Source organism: Chanos chanos, chromosome 6, assembly GCF_902362185.1.
Source record: "Chanos chanos chromosome 6, fChaCha1.1, whole genome shotgun sequence".
NCBI lineage: Eukaryota > Metazoa > Chordata > Actinopteri > Gonorynchiformes > Chanidae > Chanos > Chanos chanos.
In genome coordinates, this window is record NC_044500.1 from 9,128,041 (window position 1) to 9,151,618 (window position 23,578).

The 23,578-nt window shown below is 42.9% G+C and overlaps 1 protein-coding gene across 1 annotated transcript in view; it reads left to right on the forward strand.

The window, feature by feature from the left end:
* gjd1b (gap junction protein delta 1b) overlaps positions 1-3,633 on the forward strand; it is a 14,379-nt gene extending 10,746 nt beyond the window's left edge. The window contains exon 2 of the mRNA XM_030778555.1: positions 2,787-3,633. Within this exon, the coding sequence (XP_030634415.1) occupies positions 2,787-3,633 (847 nt within the window). The remainder of the gene's footprint in view (positions 1-2,786) is intronic.
* The last annotated feature ends 19,945 nt before the right edge of the window (positions 3,634-23,578 follow it).

Genomic DNA, 23,578 nt, shown 5'->3' on the forward strand with positions numbered 1-23,578 from the left:
CGTTTTCGCTGCATAGGTTGTGAAAAAAAGCCCCATGAAATAATCTCTTTTTGGAGCTTGCTTTATTGCAGTGCCAGGAGGAGAACGAGGAAGAGAGAGAACAGAGAGAGGGATCAGGGTGGCAGAGAATGGAAATGGGGATGAGAGAGAGAGAGAGAGAGAGAGAGAGAGGGGGAGAGAGAGAGAGAGGGAGAGAGAGAGAGGGGGAGAGAGGGAGAGAGGGAGAGAGAGAGAGAGAGAGAGAGAGAACTCGTGGAAAGGAGGAGTAAGTGGGGGTTGGGACATAGATAATCTAAAGCTATTCGATGGCATTAAAAACACACACACATACACACACACACTAATGTAAGAATTTCTCTATTGGCCCTAGTGGAGATTAAATGTTGGCGTGTGGAGGCCATTATATAATTCATTCTCTGATGAGATTTCCCTTATTTTTCCTTTTTTTTTTCTATTTTTGCTCTTTGACATTGGCAGTTTCCATTTTTTATCACAATTTTTTCCCTTCCAAGCCCCTGCAACTAATCCCACAGAACAGTGATTGAACAATTTCCACCTCTCTGTCTCCATACACACTCTCCTACCAATTCTCTCTCTCTCTCTCTCTCTCTCTCTCTCTCTTGGCTTTGTCTGAATGGACTACGGGACTACATGTTCAGCACACACTCTATTATTTCTACTCTGTTCTGAGCGTTTCACACAGTGGATGCTCAGTGTATCATCAAAATCCACAGAGGCAAAAACATTTTAAAGTTTGATTACAATCCTCTGTCCCACCAAACCAATGACAGGTATCGTTGTGGGGTGTTTTTTTTTTTTTTTCCTTTGTTATTTTTTATTTGATTTATTTGTTTATTTATTTCTTTATTTTGGTGCTGGACAGGGTGTGTGTGTGACTGACGGCGGCGTGCAGGTCGAGAGATCTGAGGAGAATACAGACTGATTTGGTGACAGATTAAAAATGCTCTCCTGACCTCACAGCTGTGGTGTGTGTGTGTGTGTGTGTGTGTGCATGACAGATAAATCCATTCAGATCTGTAGATTAGAGCCAGCTCTCCCTTCAGACCCATGTATCCATTTGCTTCCTCACCTTTGTCCACAGCTTGAGTGGAGGGGAGGGCGGGGGAGGGGGGGGGTGTTTGTCTTTTTTGTTTTGTTCTTGGGGGGTTTTTTTGTCTTTTTTGTTTAAGCGTGGTTGAGGCAACAAGCAGTGCTATCCAACCGTGACAAACGACTGGTCATTTATTTAGATTCTTAAGGCCTTTACCAGGTGCTTTACTCACTCTCACTCTCTCTCTCTCTCTCTCTCTCTCTCTCTCATTCTCACTCTCTCTCTCTCTCTCTCTCATTCTCACTCTCTCTTTCTCTCTCTCTCTCTCTCTCTCTCTCTCTCTTTCTTTACCCTCAAGCCTTCTCCTCTCTAAGTGGCATCTGCTTTGTATTGATGTATTTCTGCAGTTAGGGTGGTGTGTGCGTGTCCCTAGCCATGAGCAGCGGCGTGTGTGTGTGTGTGTGTGTGTGTGTTCACAAAGAGGCGCGCACACGCATGTGTCTGTTCACACAGGGACGTACAGAGAGAGAGAGGGAGAGAGAGAGAGAAATAGGGAGTTCATTTGGAGGGTGATTACGGAGTTAGCTGCAGGAGTTTAGTCAGCTCGAGGCAGTAGTCTAAGCTGTCTGCTGCGTTCAAACGTCGACTGTGTCTCCCCTTTTAAAAATGAATGAGGGGTGGGTAGAGATTGTGTGTGGTATGCAGAGTTGAAATGAGGCTGAGGACAGTACAGGGCTCCCTGAAAATGGTTTTTGAAACAGAGAATATAAACACCAGAGACGCTGAGAGGGTTTTTTTTTTTTTTTTCCAAACGTAAAGGCCGATGGCTATGGAAATAATGAATGTCCCTACGTGTGCCTGCTAATGGACAGATACACAGTAACGTGTGGTGCGACATAAACAAAGACAGATGTATTTACAGCTGTTTTCGGGAGAGCAAATTTTCCAAACCTCGCTCAAAACAAAACAGTCAAGAAAGCCCCATCATACAGCGTTAATTCATAGTCCAACAGACTGGTGATGAAAGCAAAATCTTTTTTCTCTCTCTCTTTTCTCTCTCTCTCTCTTTCCCTCCCCCTCTCCCTCTCTCTGTGTTTCTATCCAACACTCACACAGAAATAGCCAGCATGTAAGCTCAAGCAATCAAGGTGCACAATTTTTATCTGTTGCTATGGCAAAAGAGGAGCAAAAGGACTGGTTGAACTGGGATCGCGTGTTTATCATGTTTAAGGGAAGAGGTAGTCGTGAGAGCGCTGCGGTGATGAAGGTTCCCGTGTTAAATGAGTCTAATGACGTGGAGACTTCTATAATTAGACGGCGACTGAGCGCATACGTATCCTCTCAGGTCTGAGTTAGACACTGTTTGATTAAAATGAGTTCAGATCACACAAGAGTGAACCAGCAAGAGGGAGGGAGGGGGAGAGAGAGAGAGAGAGAGAGAGAGAGAGAGAGAGAAATCTGAAGAGCGAATGTTCATAAAAAAAAGAGTGTTCATTTGCATCTGTATATTAGCCATTGACTCTGTTTCTAAGGATACAGTGAATGGTGACAGAGGAAGCCAATGATTTTAATCTCAGCGTGTATTGAATTTTTCTTCTCCTCTGATATTTATCCTAAATTCTCTAACCTGTGCGTTTCTCTCTTTTCTTTCTTTCTTTTTCCATCTCTCTCTCTCTCTCTCTCTCTCTCTCTCTCTCTCCCTCCCTCTCCCTCTCTCTCTCTCTCTCTCTCTCAGAATTCTGCTGACGGTGGTGGTGATTTTCCGAATTCTGATCGTGGCGATCGTCGGCGAAACGGTTTACGAGGACGAGCAGACCATGTTCTTGTGTAACACCATGCAGCCGGGCTGTAACCAGGCCTGCTACGACAAGGCCTTCCCCATCTCTCACATCCGTTACTGGGTCTTTCAGATCATCCTGGTGTGCACGCCCAGCCTCTGTTTCATCACCTACTCCGTCCACCAGTCGGCCAAACAACGGGACAGACGCTACTCCTTCCTGTACCCGATGATCGAACGCGACTACAGCCGGGACGGAGCGCGGAAGCTCCGGAACATCAACGGAATCTTGGTGCAGCATTCAGACGGAGGCGGCGGAGGAAAGGAGGAACCCGACTGCCTGGAGGTGAAGGAGATTCCCAACGCTCCTCGAGGCCTGACCCACGGGAAGAGCTCCAAGGTGCGTCGTCAGGAGGGGATCTCCCGTTTCTACATCATCCAGGTGGTGTTCAGGAACGCGCTGGAGATCGGGTTCCTGGCCGGGCAGTATTTCTTGTACGGTTTCAACGTGCCGGGGATTTTCGAGTGCGACCGCTACCCGTGCCTGAAGGAGGTGGAGTGCTACGTATCCAGGCCCACGGAGAAAACAGTCTTCCTGGTGTTCATGTTCGCGGTGAGCGGGATCTGCGTGGTACTCAACCTGGCCGAACTCAACCATTTGGGGTGGAGGAAGATCAAAGCGGCCATCCGAGGGGTGCAGGCCAGAAGAAAGTCCATCTGCGAGATCCGTAAGAAAGATATGGCCCACCTGTCGCAGCCTCCTAACCTGGGTAGAACCCAGTCCAGCGAATCTGCTTACGTCTGACTGCCTCCTCTCCGAAGGGGAGGCGGAGGCGGGCGGGAGGAACGGGAGGAGGAGAGAATGTAGGGATGAAAGAGAGAGGAGCCGTGACTGTTGAGAGATTCTGTGTGTGAGAGTTTTCAAAGAGGGAGGAAGGGAGGGAAGGATAAAAAAGAAAAAGAGAGAGAGAGAGAGAGAGAGAGAGAGAGAGAAGAAATTGATGCGAAAAAGTCACCTCCTGATTCAGAAAGAAAGAGTCACCTTATCTTTCTCTTCTTTTTATTTTTTTTTGGATGTAACAGATGGTGTGAAGGAGGAGCGGTTAGTCTTGGTGCGTCTTGGTGGGAAGAGATGACATGGCATTTGAGTCTTTTTAGGAGGTCTGACTCTAGCACGTTTTGAAGGCCTGTAAGAGAGAGAAAGAGAGAGAGAGAGAGAGGGAGAGAGAGAGAGAGCGAGAGCAAGGGGGAGATACAGACAGACAGAAAGAGAGAGAGAGAAAGAGACAGAGAGAGAGAGAGAGAGAGGGAGGAAGAGAGAAAGAAAGAGAGAGGCGATGAGAAACTTAGGGAGGAGACCTCTCTGTTCCTCTGCTCTGGATTATCTCAAACATGACATCCCTACTGCGAGAGAACAGAGCAACGGAAGAGCCGTCGCCACGGTGATGGACGTTCCCGCAAAGAGCAACTGCAGGAATAGCACCTTCTTTCGCTCTCTCTCTCTCTCTCTCCTTTTCTTTTACTGGTCTGAGAAAAAAAATGGACAGAGCAGAGAAAGAGAGGAAACAGAGGAGCGTAGCAGAAAGCCAAACCTAAGAGAGGAGAGGAGAGGAGAAGAGAGGAGAAGCAAAGAGAGGAGAGGGAGAGGAGATGTATTGAGAACAGATTACGCGACGTCGCAGCCCCCCCTGAATCACTGTCACACGGTTCGTGCCAGAAGAAAAAGCACTGTTTACGTTTGGTCTCCTGGCGATGAACGGCATTAAAACAAACAAACGAGGGGATGTAAACATCGTTACTCCAGTGGCACCTCTAGTTTGACGTGTGGGTGAACGCACTCCTCTACGATTCGATTTTCCCCCTCCCCGTTCTGACTGTGTGGATTTGAACGAGACGGCACACACAGAACCGTACCTCGGCACAAAAACCCGCCGCACCGCTCTGGTCCCCACACACACACACCCTCTCCCTCTCTGTTTGGCTTTCCTCCCTCTTGTGCTGCACTGTGAGAGTATGTGTCTGTGAATGTGTGTGTGTGTGTGTGTGTGACAGAGAGTGAGAGAGAGAGAAAAAGAATGGGTAAGAGAGTGTGTGTGTGTATATTTGCACGCTAACGTGCACACGCGCGGATACGTTCGCGCTAGAGAGCAAAAGTATTCAACGTGGTTTTAAACACACACACACTCGCGCGTGCACACACAAAAAAGTTGTGAAATCATTCTATCAGAACACTCTTATCCTCTTCTGACAAGCATTGGTGCCATCCTTTACAATTATTGCAATGTTTTAAAAAAAATGAATATATCTTTTAATATTTAGTTTAAAGAATATTACAAAATAAGATTTATTTAACGGTATTTTGAAGGGGGGGGGGGTTCAGAGTTTTAATGTACAGACATATTATCTATTCCTTTATTTTACAGATTTGTTTTTTGTTTGTTTCATAAAGATATTACATTTCTAATCATGAGAACGATGTTGTAAGTGTGTGAAAATGGGCATGTTTATGCAGCACGACTAGTGAATGGGAGAAACGTCTCCATTAAGTGTGAACATTTCAAAAGAAAAGATTGAACTAGTGTTTTTTTTTTGTATTTTTAAAGGGAAAAAAAAAAAGAAATTGTTGTTTTTTCGGGTTGCATCTCTGTCATGTGTTGATCCGCATGCCTTTGTGAGAAAACGAAAAGAAAAGAAAAGAAAAGAAAAGAAAAGATGAAGTGAGGGAACAAATGTCGTGCACTTTGTTAATGAAACAGAGGGGGAGACGAGGACAGCGGACATGAGTCTTGTCTAAACGACGGACAATTCCCATCTGAAATAGTTTATCCAAAACGCATACTCCGCGTCAAGAGCGGTTTAGGGTCCCTTGTAGAAACTTATCTTTGCCTTTCTCAAAATCATATTTGGTTCTATATTTTAATACAAATCAGTCGACTTCATTTCACTTTATCCTCCAATATGGAAATAATGCACTATTTCGACTACTGGACTCAGAAAAGCGAACCGCGGATGAGTCAGGAAACGTGTAGTGGAGCCCTTTGGCAATACCACCAGTGCTAAAAACCGCATTTAGGGTTAAACTTCACGCAGTGGTCTGCTAGTCATGGACAGAAGTCAAACTAAGGGCCCAGTGTACACAATGCGTGAGTGCTGAGAAGCCGAGAAGGAAGATGTATGGATGGAAAGGAGCCTAAGTGTAGATCCTATGGACCTCAAATCCATCTACTCAGCATATGTTTATACTGTAAGACTTTGAGCAGTGCATAATGTCTCTCGCACTCACGCGTGACTGGGCTAATGTCTCGTTCGGAGACTGTTAGCACTTCTTTGGCTCTGCTCGCGCGGAGGCGCTTGCGCTGGCACATTCTTCCTCTTCTTCTTTTTCTGTTTCTTCTTCACTTTCTTCCTCGAACCCGAGTCGAGATGACCAACGAGACAGCGCCAGACGACACACAGACAGGTCGAGTCAGCAGAGCAGGGAGACGACACAGCACAACTTCAGCGGACAGGCACAGGCAGACGAACCACAGAAACGCAGGAAGAGAGAGAGAGAGAGAGAGAGAGAGATATAGAAAGATAGAATGTGAGAGGTAGTGGGGGGATGGGGGGGGGGTGGTGGTGGTGGTGGTGTGTGTCTGGGCGGGGGGGGGGGGGGTGTTCTGTGATTCTTTAAAAGAAACACAACATGATCTGGCATGTTCTGTACACAAACCCCGTGAGAAACAGAGAACTGTTTAGGTTTCGAAAGCACACACATCAACCGCATCTCTGTCATAGGCCAACGTGAGAGGGAAAGACCAATGAGAGAGAGCAGTCGTGTTTTTTTTTTGTTTTTTTTCACACCCTCCTCTAATCAAAATGCCAACGCGAGGGCAAAAGCCCGGGAGGAAAAATGGCTGTTGCTTATGGTGCGAAGGCTCCCATGCGTTGCACATTTGCTTGATCGAAAAAGAAGATGACATCATAAATAACAAACACACACACACACACACACACACACATTCACACATACACATAACATGCCCATGACCTTTCTCTGTACCCCTCTAGCCCTCAAAAAAAAAAAAAAAAACACTGCCAAAGAGCCAATTGGAATACGGTACCAGAATGCAACATATTGAACTGAACTCTTTCTACAGCTTCTGACGAAAATAGAGAGAACTGTCAAGTACAATTTGGCAGGAACCTCAAAGTTATAGACATGTATAAAACAGAGTTTACGGTCTATGGGGGAAAGGTAACGAGGAAATAGCCACTGTCCTGTTGATTTAAGAGAGAATTTAGGAGCAGGGACCTTGAAGCTCGTTATTGCCTTTTTATGAAGCCGACAGTGATTAGTAGAAGAGGACTTGGTTGCGGAATGCTGACCAGGCTGGACCAGTCCAGTAATTGAAGTCAGCGCTTAGCGTTTCTTCAATTACGCGGGGTCAGTTCGCTCGGAAAGAAGGGCTAGAGGTACGACCTTGAGGGGGGAATTAAGCTTCAGAGAAAAAAAAAATTACCTAAAAGCTCTACACTGCCAGTACGCACCTCTCTCTCTTTCTCTCTCTCTCGCTCTTTCTTTTTTCCTCCTTACCGTCTTCATCCTTATCTTTCCTCTTTCAGTATAATCCGTATTCAGAGATAAGCAAAGTCCCTCCACCAAGCGAGAGCGTCTTCATTTACTCATGGCTGTCCACTGTTCTCCTCACTCTATTTTCATTTTATATCTGTATCTTTCTCTGAAACAAAAGAAAAGGAAAAAAAAAAAAGATATTAACGAAACAAATAGGATTTATGCAATGTTTTTTTTTTTTTTTTGGTCTTCTTTTTCATTTTTGTTTCTTTCTTTCGACTTGTGGACTGTTTCACGTCGTACGTTGCTCTTTTTTTTTGTTTGTTTGTTTGTTGTTTTGTTTTGTACAGTACTGTAACGGAAAGACACAACGGAAGCTTCTGGGCTTTTCTGTGTTCAAATGATGCCCAGTCTGAACTGTAAAAAAAAAAAAAAAGAAAAAAGTGGAATGGATGTCCTCCCTTGCCAAAGTACTGTAATATGCAACACCACACAACCCGATTTAGGGTTTCAAGGGATGATCTGAAAATTGACTGTATGTGCATGTTTTTTAAATCGTTCAAGGTTGAAATGAGCATGTTTTTTTTGTTTGTTTGTTTTTTTAATTTCGTATTTCTTTTATAACCGCTGGTAGACTTTTTTGCCCGAACACACTGGGCCAACACGGTCAAAGGTCTTGTACCTCTTATATTTTTTTTTCTGATCAATTAATTTCGTATCTGAAAAAGAAAAAAGCAAAGTTACACAAAACTATCAAACTTGTTAGAGGACATTTTCAATGAGCACAGGGCATGCTGGTCTTTTTCTCTTTCTTAATCATAGTCCACATTTTGGAGGTAATTTAAAATACGTGCATATGCACTTCTCCCTAATTACTGCCACAGAAAGAGCTTGAAATGAAACTTTTTTTTGACAAGGTATATTTTAAAATATATTTTATTATAATTCAGAACTGAACTTGAGAACATCAATTATGTGTATGCAGGTATAATCTAAATCAAGTAAATGAAGTCTTTAAGTGACCATGTGACTTTGTTCTCTGAGCCAAGAGATCACATAATCATTCACATTCTGTAATGAAGAGATTTTCTATTTACTTCCAAAGGTCATTTGGTTCCCAGGTAACATTCAAATGGACCAGCATTAGAAAACACAGCACATTATTAAGGGGCTCAGGTATGGTTTGAATTTTTTTTTTTTTTAAACGATCTTTTGGAAATGACTTTTCTCTTTTTACTGTCTTTGATTTATACACAAATATTTCTTGGTACAGACAAACAAACAAACAAACAAACAAAAAGCCATCTTGGGAATCTGCCCATAGTTTTATATAAAGAAAAAAAAATGACAACTGAAATCATTGTGCTCTTGTTACGTCTGTGCGGCGTATACCGAAATGGTTTCATGGTGGAGAAAAAAAAAAAAAAAAGCACGCAGACAGAACATCGTGATTTTTCTATAGGAATGTCCTGGACTTAGCCAAGTACACGTTCGTCATGGACACAAATTCTTACTGACGTGCTCACACAACGCTATCTAAAGCATGGAGTTGTTTCTCAGAACTGAGAGGAGACTCAAGCTAATCTCTGGTTACGACTCCATCCCGTAATCCCCCTTTCAATGACCATCAAATGTCCTAAGATGCTCTCTGTATTTACACAGAGACAACGCCATTCGATAGCACACCACACTGCCGCCCCCCAGGCCCCTCTCCTCTGACTTGGGCCGAGAAGTGTTTTCCTTGTGAGTAAACACAATTTGCTGAGATGTCTTATTCAATTACCTAGCTTGCAGACACTGGGGATAGCCTATTCATTTCCGTATTCGCGACTGGTTTCATGTTTGTCTCTGCAGACTGTTTTAACACCTGTTGGACTAGCTTCGCTAATCTCGCAGGAATACGATCACTTTTCCTCTCATTGTCACACAGAGTTTGTCTGGAGCGAATGCTAATAGGGGTTGAACGGTTTTGCTAACGCAAAAAGCGTCCTAACCCTATCTATTCAGTTCTCCACAAAGAAAAACAATTAAAAAAAAAAAAAAAGGATAATGTGAATTCAGCGGGTCAGCAATATCCCATAGCTGTAGAGACCTCGCTGATTTTAAGCTCTTTACATTTAAAGATAAAACTACAGGAAGGCAGGGTAGATTCTGGTAAACAGGGTTACATTATTTGTCAATAAACAGGTTTGCACAACGAAGTACTTTATTAAAGTCTAGCTAATGAATAGAGCTATTTTGCTTATATGGAGTAAGTCAGGTAAAGCATAAAGTGGTAAAGAATGCATGGACAACATGCAGGATATTGGGACTAGATGCAGATTATGGATTACATGTGAATGAAGAAGCCATCTGGATTTAGTTTCTCTATTGTGTTTATACTAACTTAATCTAGTCATGGAGGTCCACAGTCATTTTGGTTCTAATTTCGAGCAAACATTATTGTTTCTGATTGGCTAAGAGAGCATAAAACCTCTTTCCTAGGTAAATATCATCCTCTAATCAAGACACGAGGGCAAAAACCCACCAGAACTTTGGACCAGCAACACTAGATTTTAGGAGCCTTGAATTAGATTGAATACTGAGGTGCAGGTATAAAAATGTTGTCCAGTTATCAAGGGCTTATACCGTCTCTATGCATGTGATACAAGAACAGATCTGATTATCACGTGGAATGAAACTTAATTAAACCTGAAGTTACTTTAAAGACTTTTCTGTTGTTAACTGGGCAGTTTTCAGAGTTTGGTCCAAAACTGAGACACAAAGCAGTCATCTTTTTAATCTCTCCTCCACTATTCCTGCTGTTTCAGATTCTTCTCCTTTGTGGTCTTTGTAGAACAGGTCAGTATCTACCAACAGAGCTAGCGCTTAGCTCCTAAGGTCATGAGTCAAGGTCATCAGCTTCACCTACAAGGGCTAATTTCAGCCGCATTGAATCAGAAAGGGTGGCATTTGGTTTTATTAAATTCATATCAATCCACTAGAAGAGTCGTGGAGGTCAGGTGGAGGAAGAGAAAGTTCTTTGCTCAGCACGTCTGTGTCAAGCAGGTGGAGAGAGAGAGAGAGAGACTGCACTCTGTTTAACCTGGGAGATTGGACCCTGTCTAAACAGCTGATCCTTTAACGGATTACCTCACCAATGCACACTGCAGTGGGACAGCTATCCAAACCCAACGGTAGCTGCTGTATTCAAGTAACTTCTGTTTGGGCTTGTGTTCTACCCACATACAGACTCCACCTTATCAGAGCAATGCCGTAGCACCTAACTATGCACATAAGACAACGAGAAACGAGAGATTTCAAATCAGAGCTGATTTTCCAAAAGAAAAATAAAATATATATATATATATATATATATATATATATATAAGCCATAAGAGGCAGTAGCCAAGAGAGAATTTTGTATCTCGACGCTTCTAGAGTCGCCGTTCTCCACGATGAAACCAGCGTATCTTTTACTGCCGTCGACACCTGTCCCGAACTCAGAGATGTTTAATACTGCCGTACCGTTCCTTTGGAGCTGTGTGCCTCAACGGTGTTATCAGGACGATGGGATTATACCTATTTATGGTTTATGAGGGCAATCCGTAACCCCTTTAATCCTGCATGATATCAATAGAGTGATTACTTCATCAAATTAAACTGAGTGCAACACCTCACGATGCACAGCCAGAAAAAAGGGATTTTTTTTTTTTTTTTTTTTTTTGTAGGTGGGGTTATTTGCATGTTTATTTATTTATTTATTTGTTCGTTCGTTCGTTTTTTGGGGGGTGTTTTTTTTCTTTTTTTCTTCAGCTCAGTCTCTGTGGACATGAAGTGATTGTACTGCATGCTAGAGCTTCAATCCACAAATCTGTTCACCTGAAACCACACTCCCTTACTCGTCAGAGACAAACCGGTACAAAAAAAAAAAACAAAAAAAAATCACAAAACGTTTTCTCTTGTTTTCGAGTTCCCGAGCAAAGCGCCGCTCGGACACTCGAGGAATCTCGTGCATGTTTGGTGCTAGACTTATCAAGACAGAGGTGTTTCATTTACAGCGCAGCTGTCGGCATAGAACAAATACGCTTCCTCCTATGAATCTAATTCTGGTTTTGAATGTGTAGCAGTTGAACAGAGAGAGAAAGAAAGAACAAATAAAATGAACAGATTTGTGAAGTATGATGAAGCATGTGCCCAGCTAATGTCACTCTTCCTTTTGGCCTCCAGTGGTCAACAACATCTCTTTGATAGTCTTTGCTAGAAATCTTCAAAAAGGAAAAAAAAAACAAAACAATTTATTCTTACTTGTTTCTAATTTCTAAGAGAAAATCTGTTGTTTGGAGCACAGATTTCTTTTTATATCCGACTGACCTTATTTTAAGGTTTTTTCTGTACATTTCTGACTTGTGTACTGTATATGAAGACTGAATTATAAACCTTGAATGTTGTACCCGCTGAATTTGATCTGGTCTTTTGTGGGTTGTTAAGGGAGAGATCAACCCTAGAGATACTTGTTACGTAATATAACGTCACTGTCTATGTCTATGTCTCTGTCTATGTACCTCTGCTGTTTTTCCGTTACCTGCATTCTGTCTCTGTTGTCGCACTCCCCGATTTACACTTTCAGTGTTAATTCAACACCCTCAGTGTGAATCTGACGTTGGCGGATTTGTTGTGATGACACTGGCAGAATGTCTCAGTCAAACACTAAACCACAAAACATCTCAAGCCATTTAAACATCAGCTCCATTGTGTAAATATCATGACAACAGTAAGAGGCAGACAGAATGAAAATAAGAGATTAGACTAATGGACAGGGATATGTATTCACACACACACACACACACACATATACATATACAGTAGGTGATTTGTTATTTTTTGACAGGGGAGACGGCCCAATGGTCACTGACACTCCTCTATAGAGTTTATAGGGGGATGGCAGGTTAACAAGGGGGATGCATTTTGGTTACTAACAAGGGGGATGGCATCCCCCCTCATCCCCATACAAATCACCTACTGCGTGTATATATATATATATATATATACACATACACAAATATGTATATATATATACACACACACACACACAAATATATATATATATATATGTATGTGTGTGTGTGTGTATATATATATATGTATATATATATACACACACACACATACATACATACACACACACACATATATACATATATGTATGTATGTATTGTACAGTATGTATATATAAGCAACATATATATTAGCAAGAGTAAATGATACGACCCACTCCAAGTGGGATTTAATCTTTAAAGCCAACAGGATGATTTTGTTAAGCGTCTGAGCAATTCTGTCCGAATGACAGAAGCTCTGTCCCCATGGAGAGCAAGAAAAATGGTGTGTGTGTGTGTGTGTGTGTGTGTTGTGCACTCGTGTCCAACAGCCCAACCTCCAACCCCACTCCCACTCCAGCTCGTTGCGGTCAATCACATGGTCACTGCGCCGGGTTGGGATTGAAGGCCTGTTGCCACGGCAATAAGCCAGGCCGTAATATCGCTAAGCACTGTGGGGATTAATCCGTAGACAGATGGCGGGAGCGCGGCGTCACTTCCTGAGAGTGAAGCAGGGATCACGGGCGTCCTGCAAGACTTCGCCGTAGCCTTTGCCGTCACCGCCGCGACCGGCAGTGTCATAACCGTAACGTCACGAAACATCAGTTCCGTAATAATCGTCAGCGCTTAACTCTGGCCGTAGCCATTGTCATTCTATCATTGGCTGTTACTGTAACAACCGTGAGCTCTTTCACGTTAATGTGGTTACGGTAACCAAGCTACCGACGCGGCAACAGTTTTTATGATAATCTTCTCTCTACACGAAAGCATACAGCAGTGCGGCATTATTAAGTGGACCCAATTAATTTCTTACTCGCCAGTGATGGTGTTTGCTGAGTTCGTGTGATGAAAAAACAAATACGATTACTGAATAAAGAAATGCTTCAGATCGCCTGTCAGACTCTGATGACAAAGAAGTTGCACTAGAGACCCCACATTCTTCCTCTGCCCTTTGACCACATGGTTCCATAACAAAAGACTATAATGTAGACCGGCTATTTTAAGATTTCCACATTCACACAGAAAGCAGACTACAGACAGGCGATGTGACAGTGCGCATACATTACCCCGCACATAACAGAGTGCTCCGCACGACAGACTGATGAAGAGGCCTAATGACTCCTGTCCAACTAATGAGTCCCCTGCCAGCGGAGAAGGAGCGAGGAGAAAGGAGCGGGCTGCCTATTCTGTCTACCGCTCCCCACATGACTACAGGAGAACGATATGAGGTGAGAGAGAAAGAGAGAGCGCGACAGAGACAGATAGATAGATATATAGAGAGATAGAAAGAGAATGAGAAAGAGAGAGAGAGATAGTGAGAGAAAGAGAGGGAGAGAGAGAGAGAGGGGGAGAGAGAGAGAGAGAGAGGAAAAAACATTAAGGACTGGGAAGAAAATGAAGCAATGGTGCATGTAAAAAGACAAATTACAAGGATAAGGCAAAGGTCCTATGAGAGAGAGGAAGCCATTTAAAGTGGAGTTATTTTAGCTGGAAAAAAGAGAGAGAAAATGGCAAGGAGTAATGATGAAAAGAATGAATGATGATGTGATTTAGAGAGTGCAGGAGGCACAGAAGAATAAATGGTTCTGATACAAGGAGATGCAGAGAGAGAGAGAGAGAGAGAGAGAGATGAATCTGGGGAGAAAACCTGAGAAAGAGAGGGAAGAAAAGGAGGGAGGGAGGGAAAAAGAGATGCTGAGCTGGAGAGGCAGTAGCTGGGGGGTGGGTTAGGGTAAGTGAAGTGTGTGTTAATAAAAGGCAGCAGATCTTCACGGCACTCGCCAATCAAACACCAGCCTGCCGTGGCACCCTCAACTTCGCTCATACTCTAACCACACACACACACACTCTCTCTCTCTCTCTCTTACTCACACACACACACACTTTCTCTCTCTCTCTCTTACTCACACACACACACACACACCCCAGCCTGCCGTGGCACCCTCAACTTCGCTCATACTCTAACCACACACACACACACTCTCTCTCTCTCTCTCTTACTCACACACACACACACACTTTCTCTCTCTCTCTCTTACTCACACACACACACACACACACCCACCCCAGCCTGCCGTGGCACCCTCAACTTCGTTCATACTCTTACTCACACACACACACACACACACACACACACACACCAGCCTGCCATGGCACCTTCAGGCTCACTCATACTCACGCACACACACTTTCTCTCTCTCTCTCTCTTACTCACATATACACACACACACACACACACACACTTTCTCTCTCTCTCTCTCTCTCTTACTCACATACACACACACGCACACGCATAAACAAACTCATATATACATGTTTATGCTGACTCAAACTAACATACTGTCCACACACACACATAAACAGATTGCTTTGATCACTTACTCACACACTGATGAGTTTCTCTCTCTCTCTCTCACACACACACACACACACACACTCACACTGGCGGGTTGGCAAGGCTGCATGGCACGACACGCAGCTCCGGCGATGTCTGGCCGGCTCTCCGCTCTGCACAGGCCTGTCAGCACACAGTGCCACTGAGAGCAGACGGACAACCAGATACTGGCTCGGAATTTACACACTACACGCACGTCATCATTTTCTAAATATTCCTCAGATCTTTAACACACACACACACACACACACAGGAACAGAGAACACACAGGCTCTCCTAAAGTCAAAACTCCTCCAAACCTGCTGCGTGCGCGTGTGTGTGTTTGTGTGTGTGTGTATGTGTTTGTGTGCGTGCGTGTTTGGGTGTGTGTGTGTGTGTGTGTGTGCGCAGGTGCGTGCGTGCTAGCTTGCATGTGTGCGTGCGTGCGTGTGTGTGTGTGTGTCCCTGCGTGTGTGAGTGTCCGTGTGTGTGTGTGTGTGTGTGTGTGTGTGTGTGTGCAGTTTTCCCTCTCATGAAGACAGCATTCCTCCAGGTCTCACTCAGACGCTCAAAGCTCCGCTGTGTTACGTAATCTCTCCGCCACAGACACTCGTCTCTTCACCTTGACTCTGCTTTGGATCAGTCCTCTGTACTCTGCTGATAACTATTATTTATAACCAGATAGAATGTGCTGGAAAAACACAGTGCAGACGGACAGGAGAGGAAGCGTTTAAAGTTGTTCCTCGTGTTGTGTTGAAACATAAGCTTCCTTTATGTCAAAGAATTAAAACGTGTTCAGGGCTTGAATAACAAAACTAATGGAGAAGTAGGCAAAACAAAAAAATTTTCAGAGCAACAGAGGAAAGCTTAACGTTTTTCTTTTTTTTTTTTCTCTCTCTTTTTTTTAATATTCAAAAACATGCAAAATAATCCATTTAGTCAAGCTGCGCTGGAAATTCTGATATTCAAGAGTATGTTAAGGGTTTTGACAATGTTTGATTTCTCTCAAAATCTCAATAAACATATTCTCAACTCCACTTCATACATGATTGAGAATTCCTAAGACCGGTGCTTTTAAAATGGTATGTTCTTTGGAAATATAAGAGCGCACCACTTCAGTGTTTGTGTTAGGAAATCCTGAAAACCCCCCCCCCCCCCCCCCCCCCCCCCCCAAAAAAACCAAAACTCTAATCCGGGCATCATGAAAGCTCTCCGTGGAAGAGTTCAGACGGAACGCCTCTTAAGAGGTCTCCAGGGATCAGAGAAAACGTGCGTCGCTTACCTTGAACGGTCCAGAGCCAAGTATAAACTGTCAGATTTCTGTAACACGCAAGGCGGTGTCTTAAATCAACCAGACCAGCACTGTAAGAAGTAGATTAGAAGCCATTAAGATATCGCTACGGGGCAATTGTCTTTCATGTCACAGTTTATTTGAGAAGAGGATGACAAGGACATGTGTACGTACAAATGCGGCCGTCAGACGGGAACCCGCTCTACAAAGCAGAGGAACCTGAACCCTGAGGGGTGGGTTGGGGTTTGGCGGTTGGCTGAGGTGGGGGTTTGGCGGGGGTGGGGAGTGGGGGGGGGAGGGGTGGGTTGGGTTGTGGTGAATCAGTGCACGTATAGTGTCCGTGCTGTGATAGTGATGTTTTGAAGTCGCGCCGTGTCTGACCGATTAGCCTTCAGCAGCAACCATCGGTTTTGAATCTGTAAAAGAGCCATTCACTTCCCGAGAGCATTTTTCTTACTGAAATTACCCTAAGCCTGTAAACTCCATCTGTTCGGGTTAATGAGTTTTCATTGTCTCGGCGAGAACTTGGAATTAAAAGTTTTTCACAGAATTCTTTTTTTGGGGGGGGGGGGGGGGGGGGGTGTTTGGCAGTTAATTTGGTTTCAAAAATCATGTTGGATGTTCTGAAGGTTTTGAAAACAAAACATTTGTTAATCCATAGCATCACATGAAAACAACACATAAATCGTTGAGGGAAAACTCATAACAATTCACATTCATTAAAAAAAAGGGAAAAAAAAGAAAGAAAGAAACAAAAAAAAAGGAAAAAAACCTTCAAGTCTGCTGGAGTCTTAAACTGAGTCAGGGACAAATCCGGGATAAGATCATTGCCGATGACACGCACGCACGCACAAACAAACAAACAAACATACAAATAGTACGTAAGCAACGACCCTGAAATACATCAACCCAGTAATCCACATACTTATCTTCGAACAAGACACAATGTGTTTTCTCCTGTCATTATGAAACTGTCTTTATATAAGAGATGACAAAGTGACAGGGTCCGCATTTGACTCTGTCTCAGTTGACCATATGCTGTGACTCACTGATAATCTGTCCCAGTGGATTGACACACACTTTCGGGCAAGGACAACAGAGGGGTTATCCAAGGGACCAAAGGCCCTGCACCAAACTCCATTCACTGTCCGACCGTCTTTTTCCTACCAAATTTACTTCTGGAAAACACACATACACACACACATACACACACACACGCGCATTCAAAAACATTTTAGCCACGGAGATGTCTGTGTGCGTGTATCTTTAAAACAAACTCTCACAGGAGGGATAGATTTGTTTCAATTAAAAAAAAAAAAGAAAAAAAAAGAAAAAACAGTTCATTTTGTTCGGTCTAACTTTTCTTTTAATTGCACTTTGAAGTACTGCTCACTGAAAGCGCTTTCTGAGACTCTTCACGGTCTTGTCTGTCTTGCTGTCTTTTTAACAGATTTTCCTCTCTCTCTCTCTCTCTCTCTCTCTCTCTCTCTCTCTCTATCTGTGTGTGATCCATCTTGTTTCTTGCCTTTTAATAAACAGCAGGTAAACTTCACCTCCACAGTGCATAGATTTTTGCTCTTTTTTTCTTTCTTTCTTTTTTTTTTTCTGTGAACAACATCAAAAGACACATCAAAGCTCCAAGGCATGAAAGCAAAAGACGTGACTTCCTCATGAATTTTTTATCGCCCCCCCTGTTATTATTTAAAGTAACCTTTTGACATGGTTGTGCTAGATTTGTACGTTGTGATGTGAGTAAGTAGGCTTGATCAGTTTATCATATGATAAATTATGGAATACAAAACTACGCGGACGTTTCAAAGGAATTATGATTTTTCATTCTTTTGCACTTTCTTTTGCATAATATGATGTATTACTGTAATACGGAGGATCGGTAATGATCCCCTACATAAATCTGTTCCTGATTTCAGTAACCCGCGGCTCTTCGGCCAAAGGACCAGAACGTATTTCAGTCTGATGGGAAATGATCTTAGCACAGCTCAAAAATCCAAATCCATAGGCAGACTTGACACAGGCCAATTTATTTACAATCTTCATTTCACTCTGGCCATAAGTCAGCCCGCAGTGTAATGATAGGCCTTGAGTGTGAGCGATGTGTACGGCTTCTTCCACAGAGGTCACGGCAGAGATACAGAGGAGCGGGGAAGGTGAGAGAAAGACGCTGTGATTATGTCAGAATGAAGGAGTGAAAGGAGAAAAGAGAGAGAGAGAGAGAGAGGGAGACATAAAGAGACATAGAGAGAGAGAGAGAGAGAGAGAACGGCGGAGGGTGTCAGTGGTGTAATGTGACATTCACACTGGACATGCTCGGAGGAGTGAAGGGCAAACTGTGCCCGATGAAAACTTCACATCACCACCCAGTCAAACAGACCTCCCTGCCTCTTCCCCCTGCCTGTGTGTTTATCTATGTACTTTGAATATGAATGTATGTACGTATGCAAGTGTGAATGTATGCGTGAATGTATGTATGCATGCACGTATGTATGCGAGCGTGCATGTTATGTATCCATGTATGTATGCATGCATGTGCGTATGTATGTATGTATGTATGTATACAGGCGTGTATGTATGCATGTATGCATGTGTGTATGTATGTATGTATGTATGTATCTATCCGTCTGTCTATCCATCTATTGTTGTGTTTATCTGTCTTTCTGTTTGCTTGTCTTTTTGCATATCCTTCTGTGTCTAACTATCTGCCCGCCTGTCTGTGTCTCTGTGTGTAGCATGGATGAGAACAGCGTGAGAACGGTGGCACACTGAGTCACATCCTAACAGAATTAAGGGCAATCTGCTGAATTGATCATTTCCTTCACTCCAACTGTCCAGGGCAAGAGGGCTCAGGGCAGTAATGAGTTAATCCCAAAAGAGAAAGAAAAAAAACCCCCAGAAAGACAAAGAGAAAGACAGAGAAAAAAAAGAAATGTGACATGGCAACACCAGGAGAGGAAGGTGAAACGGGTCAGAATTTTAGTACGGCGGGAATTAAAAGCGTATTAAAAAATGATGACAGAGGAGCAGTGAATGAACCGAGAAAGAGAGTGCCGTTACATCGCAATCAACTACTCTTACGTTTAATGTATGTCCAGGGCTCAATTCCATTCAAAAGTTGAATTTTCCTCCTCCGAGGGAGGCGGACGGGTGCCCTCTACTCTCTGACGCTGTCTGTCCGAAACCTGACTGATGAGAGCCAGAATCCGTTTATGACTCAGGGGTAATCACGTTTTATCTTCCACCACCCTCCCTCAAATCTCCTTTAAATCTTCTTCGGATGAACCCAAACGCAAGTCAGAGAGAAGCGCATTATGGATTCCGCTGATTATGGGAATTTTTGTGCAGAGGGAGGGAGAAAGATAAAAGGACAATGAGAGATAAAGACTGAGCATGATGGGAAATAGAATGCTCTAGAAAAGAAAGGGTAGCGGGGGGGAAACAATGTTGTGGGGGGGTGACAATGTTTAAGGAGAGAGCCGGCTTATCGGGATAGAGGGAAAATCTGTGAAGATAAGGAGGGAGTGAAAGAGATTTGGACAACGTCTCTGATGTGTGTGCTGCCGTTTAAAACTTATTTCTTTCAAAAACTTCTAAAGCATGCCGCCGGATGTCTGGTTTTCCAAAAGAAAAAAAAAAAGAGAAACGATTGTTACATCACAATTAATATTTGGACGGCAAAAGACAAGATTAACCCCTAAGAAACTGGTTAAAACCAGCTCACAGTTTAACTCCTTTTCTTGCTGGTCTCTATGAGATCCATTTAGTAGACATACATAACTGCAATGAAAATAAATGATGTCCGTTTATGAAATCAAAAGGGCAATAACATATCCGTTTGAAATGTAATAAAATTCAGTGGCTGCAATCATTACGGTCATGTGGTATGGGAAGATACCAAATCCGCGGTAATTACCGTTCTATATTCTCGGTAAATCTGTGTAAATGAAGGCTTAATCCGAAGGATGGCCAGTTGTGTTGAGTTGACACATGGATTTATGGCTTAAGACATGGGCAAGCAATGCAAATTAGTATGAATATCCTCGACTTGCATGTTAAATTGAGCATATTCAATATGGCACTGGGCTGCATATGGTAAAGCATGCGTGTGTGTGTGTGTGTGTGTGTGTGTGTGTGTGTGTGTGTGTGTGTGTGTGTGTGTGTGAAAGTGAGAGAGAGAGAGAGAGAGACAGAGAGAGAAAGAGAGATGCCTATTTATAGTCAACAGAGATTCTAAAATAAGAACAGAGCATGAAGTGACTTGGTCAGAAGAATGAATGTCTCATATGATTCCATTTTTGTGGACCAGGGACAGTTTGCTGACAAGGCTTTGTAAAGACAAGACTAAATGGTAAATTGACAGACTGGATAATTAGTGACTATTGACCTCAGTGGTAATTAGTTTACGCTTGACCAAATGCTTCGAGATTTACTGAGGCTCGGCGGCAATCTGATTACATCACTCAGATGTACAGGTGTGTAAGGGGTTAACTCTGTCGGTGACATTTCACAAACATCATGAAGACCTACAGCATACACACTCACACATGGAAAGTGGCATCTTCATTTCATCTACGTTGGACGAACTGAGAAGATTAAACCCAAATGCTCAGATACTCTCTCTCTCTCCCCTCCTCTCTGTCTCTCATATAAACATACACTCTTTCCCTTGCTCTCTATCTCTGTCTTCTTCCGTCCGTCTCTCAAATACAGACACACACACACACACACACACACAAAGGTCTTCACGCAAAGAAATTCAGCAATGTGAAAACTCACTGCACAAATGCAATTTCGCCTCGCCTAGTTTCACGATATGAGACATGTTTGCAAAAAAAAAAAAAAAAATCTAGAAAGTTCACCCAGAATAAACTCTTTTAAAAAGTACACTGTATACTCCGAATATACCGACTCAAACCATGGTTAAATGGATTCAGTGCTTCAGAGTGACAGTCAGTTCTGACCCCGAATAAGAGACTGGTGACTCTTCCTCTGTCAGATTTTTCGCCTTCTAAAACCACAGCATTAGATACGCCCAGCTGAGGTTAAATGTCGCACTTTTAAACAAATATCACACCAAGGTATAAAAGCAACACAGAGAGTAACCCCAGAACCAAGCGTTTATGTTGCCAAATATGACACCCAGTGGAAAAGTTTCTTCTTTATATGGTCGCGTAAATTCTGCCACCCGAACAGCAGTAGCCTGGTTCTGCTCTGGGAGAGAGAGAGAGAGAGAGGTCTTTGCGGACATTTGTTAAATGCGGTGCGGTGACTATTTTTGCCATCAGTCTTTCAGAGAGCCAGTCCAAGCCCTTGAGCTGGTCTAAAACTCATCGCTGTTACAAGGGCCCCTGGGGGCCTCGCATATGCCCCAGTCAGATGCATAGTGAATGAGGTGCCTGAAGCAATGCTGAACTTGTGACACACACACACACACACAGGCGCGCGCGCACACACACACACACACACACACACAAATCTAAGGGGAATATATTTGTTTCTCTGCTATAATGTAGAGCAATGAAGCAGCCATTCAGTTGTGTATTGCCTTCAATGACAATAATATCCTCATTATCCATAACATTTCCACTCATGTATGGATGAGTATAAAAACATAGTTAGTCATGAAAGACCAGATCAAACTGATTAATATGTAAATTAGAGCAGGCTGACCAACATGTGCATTTATGTTTTAGATAATCGAATAATTCTAGAATCCAGGAAGCCCTCAGTTAAGAAAACAAAACAAAACAGACAAACAAACAAACACGGATTTTTGAGATTTAGTGCATCTTTGTGAGTGTTCCCAGGGCAACATTTCCAGTTGTTGTAGGAAATTCTTGTTCTGAACTATTATTATTAGCAGCTATTTTCCATCCAGTCACACTCTCAGTTGTTATAATTGCTTGCAGGCAGACATGGGTTTCAAGTGCCTTCATAATTGCATTTACTGTGGTTAGTGCTGATTTGCACCAACACTGACAAAAAAAGTATTTACATAATCCACACTCACTAGTGTAGGTCATATAAACACAACTGAACACTGGAAAAATGGCTGAATAGATCACGTGAAAAGCAGATTTATCTAGCAGAGGTGTTCCTCGCTGGGCACCGATCATTCATGCACGGCAGAGAGGTCTTTTCTACACTAAGTTCTGAAAAACAACAAAAAAGCAAAACAAAAATAAAAACAGACAAACAAAAACGGCTACGAACAAGGCTATTTTAAACTTTGTTTTGAGCTCATTGATGTCTAGACCCACATATTGAGAATAACACAAAAATTCCTGAAATGTTTGACTCCTTAAGCGCAAGAATAATTTGTAAACTATAGTGTAGCTGGTCCTACACCTAGTTTGAGATTTAAAGGGGGAAGAAAGCCCTCTCACGCAAGCGTGGAAATGAAACGGCCCTGTTTACATATTCATATGGATGCATGAATTAATAACGAACTCAGAACAAACATATGTAGATTTTGCAGAGAAATTGTATTGTTGGTCGAACTTCACAAAGCCAGGAGCACTTATTTGAAATCTAAATATTTAATTAACGCCTATGTATTATACATACATGCGGTACACAGTCTGTGCCGAACACTTCAGTATTCCTTTAAAATGTATGTCATGTAAACAAGTTACTAATACATAATGCATAAAGAGTTAAATAAATTGTATCGTCAGATACTGTAACGAAGGACCGTTAGTCACTAGACATGCGTGCACAGCCCCGTGGGTCTAATTCAAAACGGAGCCTGCATAGGGACCTGTCCTCCCCTTTGCCTATCCAGCAGAACTCAATTTCGCCTCAGTTTTCTCAATAATAAGAAATTCATTGACTGATTTACATCATGTCGCATGTCAGGGTGTGACTGAAACCGAGTTGACATTTACCAGCTCTAATGCTCACTGAATGCATCCAATGCAACCATACACCTTTGCCCCTTCTCTCTCTCTCTGTCTCTCGCTCCTGAAATCAATAATGTTGACTCTCAGAGGCACTGCATTAAAATGCGTCGCGGCACTGTCGTTTATTTTCCCTCCTTGAACGTCTCAGTATATGAGCGCTGGCCGTCAGCAGCCCGCTCCCACTGTCATTTACGCGGGGATTACATGGGTCACGTGAGCAGCGCGCATTTTGCTGTCATCCATTGTCAAGTTACCTGTCCGCCTGAGATGGTTTTCCGCACTCTCGCTATAAACTCTGATTATTAAGAGAAAATAAGTCAAAAGATGAATATAAATAACCTAGGCTATAGCTACGCCAAAACTGTGTAGGCTATGAGTATTTTTTCGGATACTTCTACCTTTCATTTATTTCCTAATTTTCACTCCTTTGTGATAAAGTTCACCATAAAACCACCATCTACTACTGTGCCAGAAGAATCTCATATCATTGAACGACACAAAACTGGCGAAGAGCAGTTTAAATTTGTAAGGACTGGCTGAA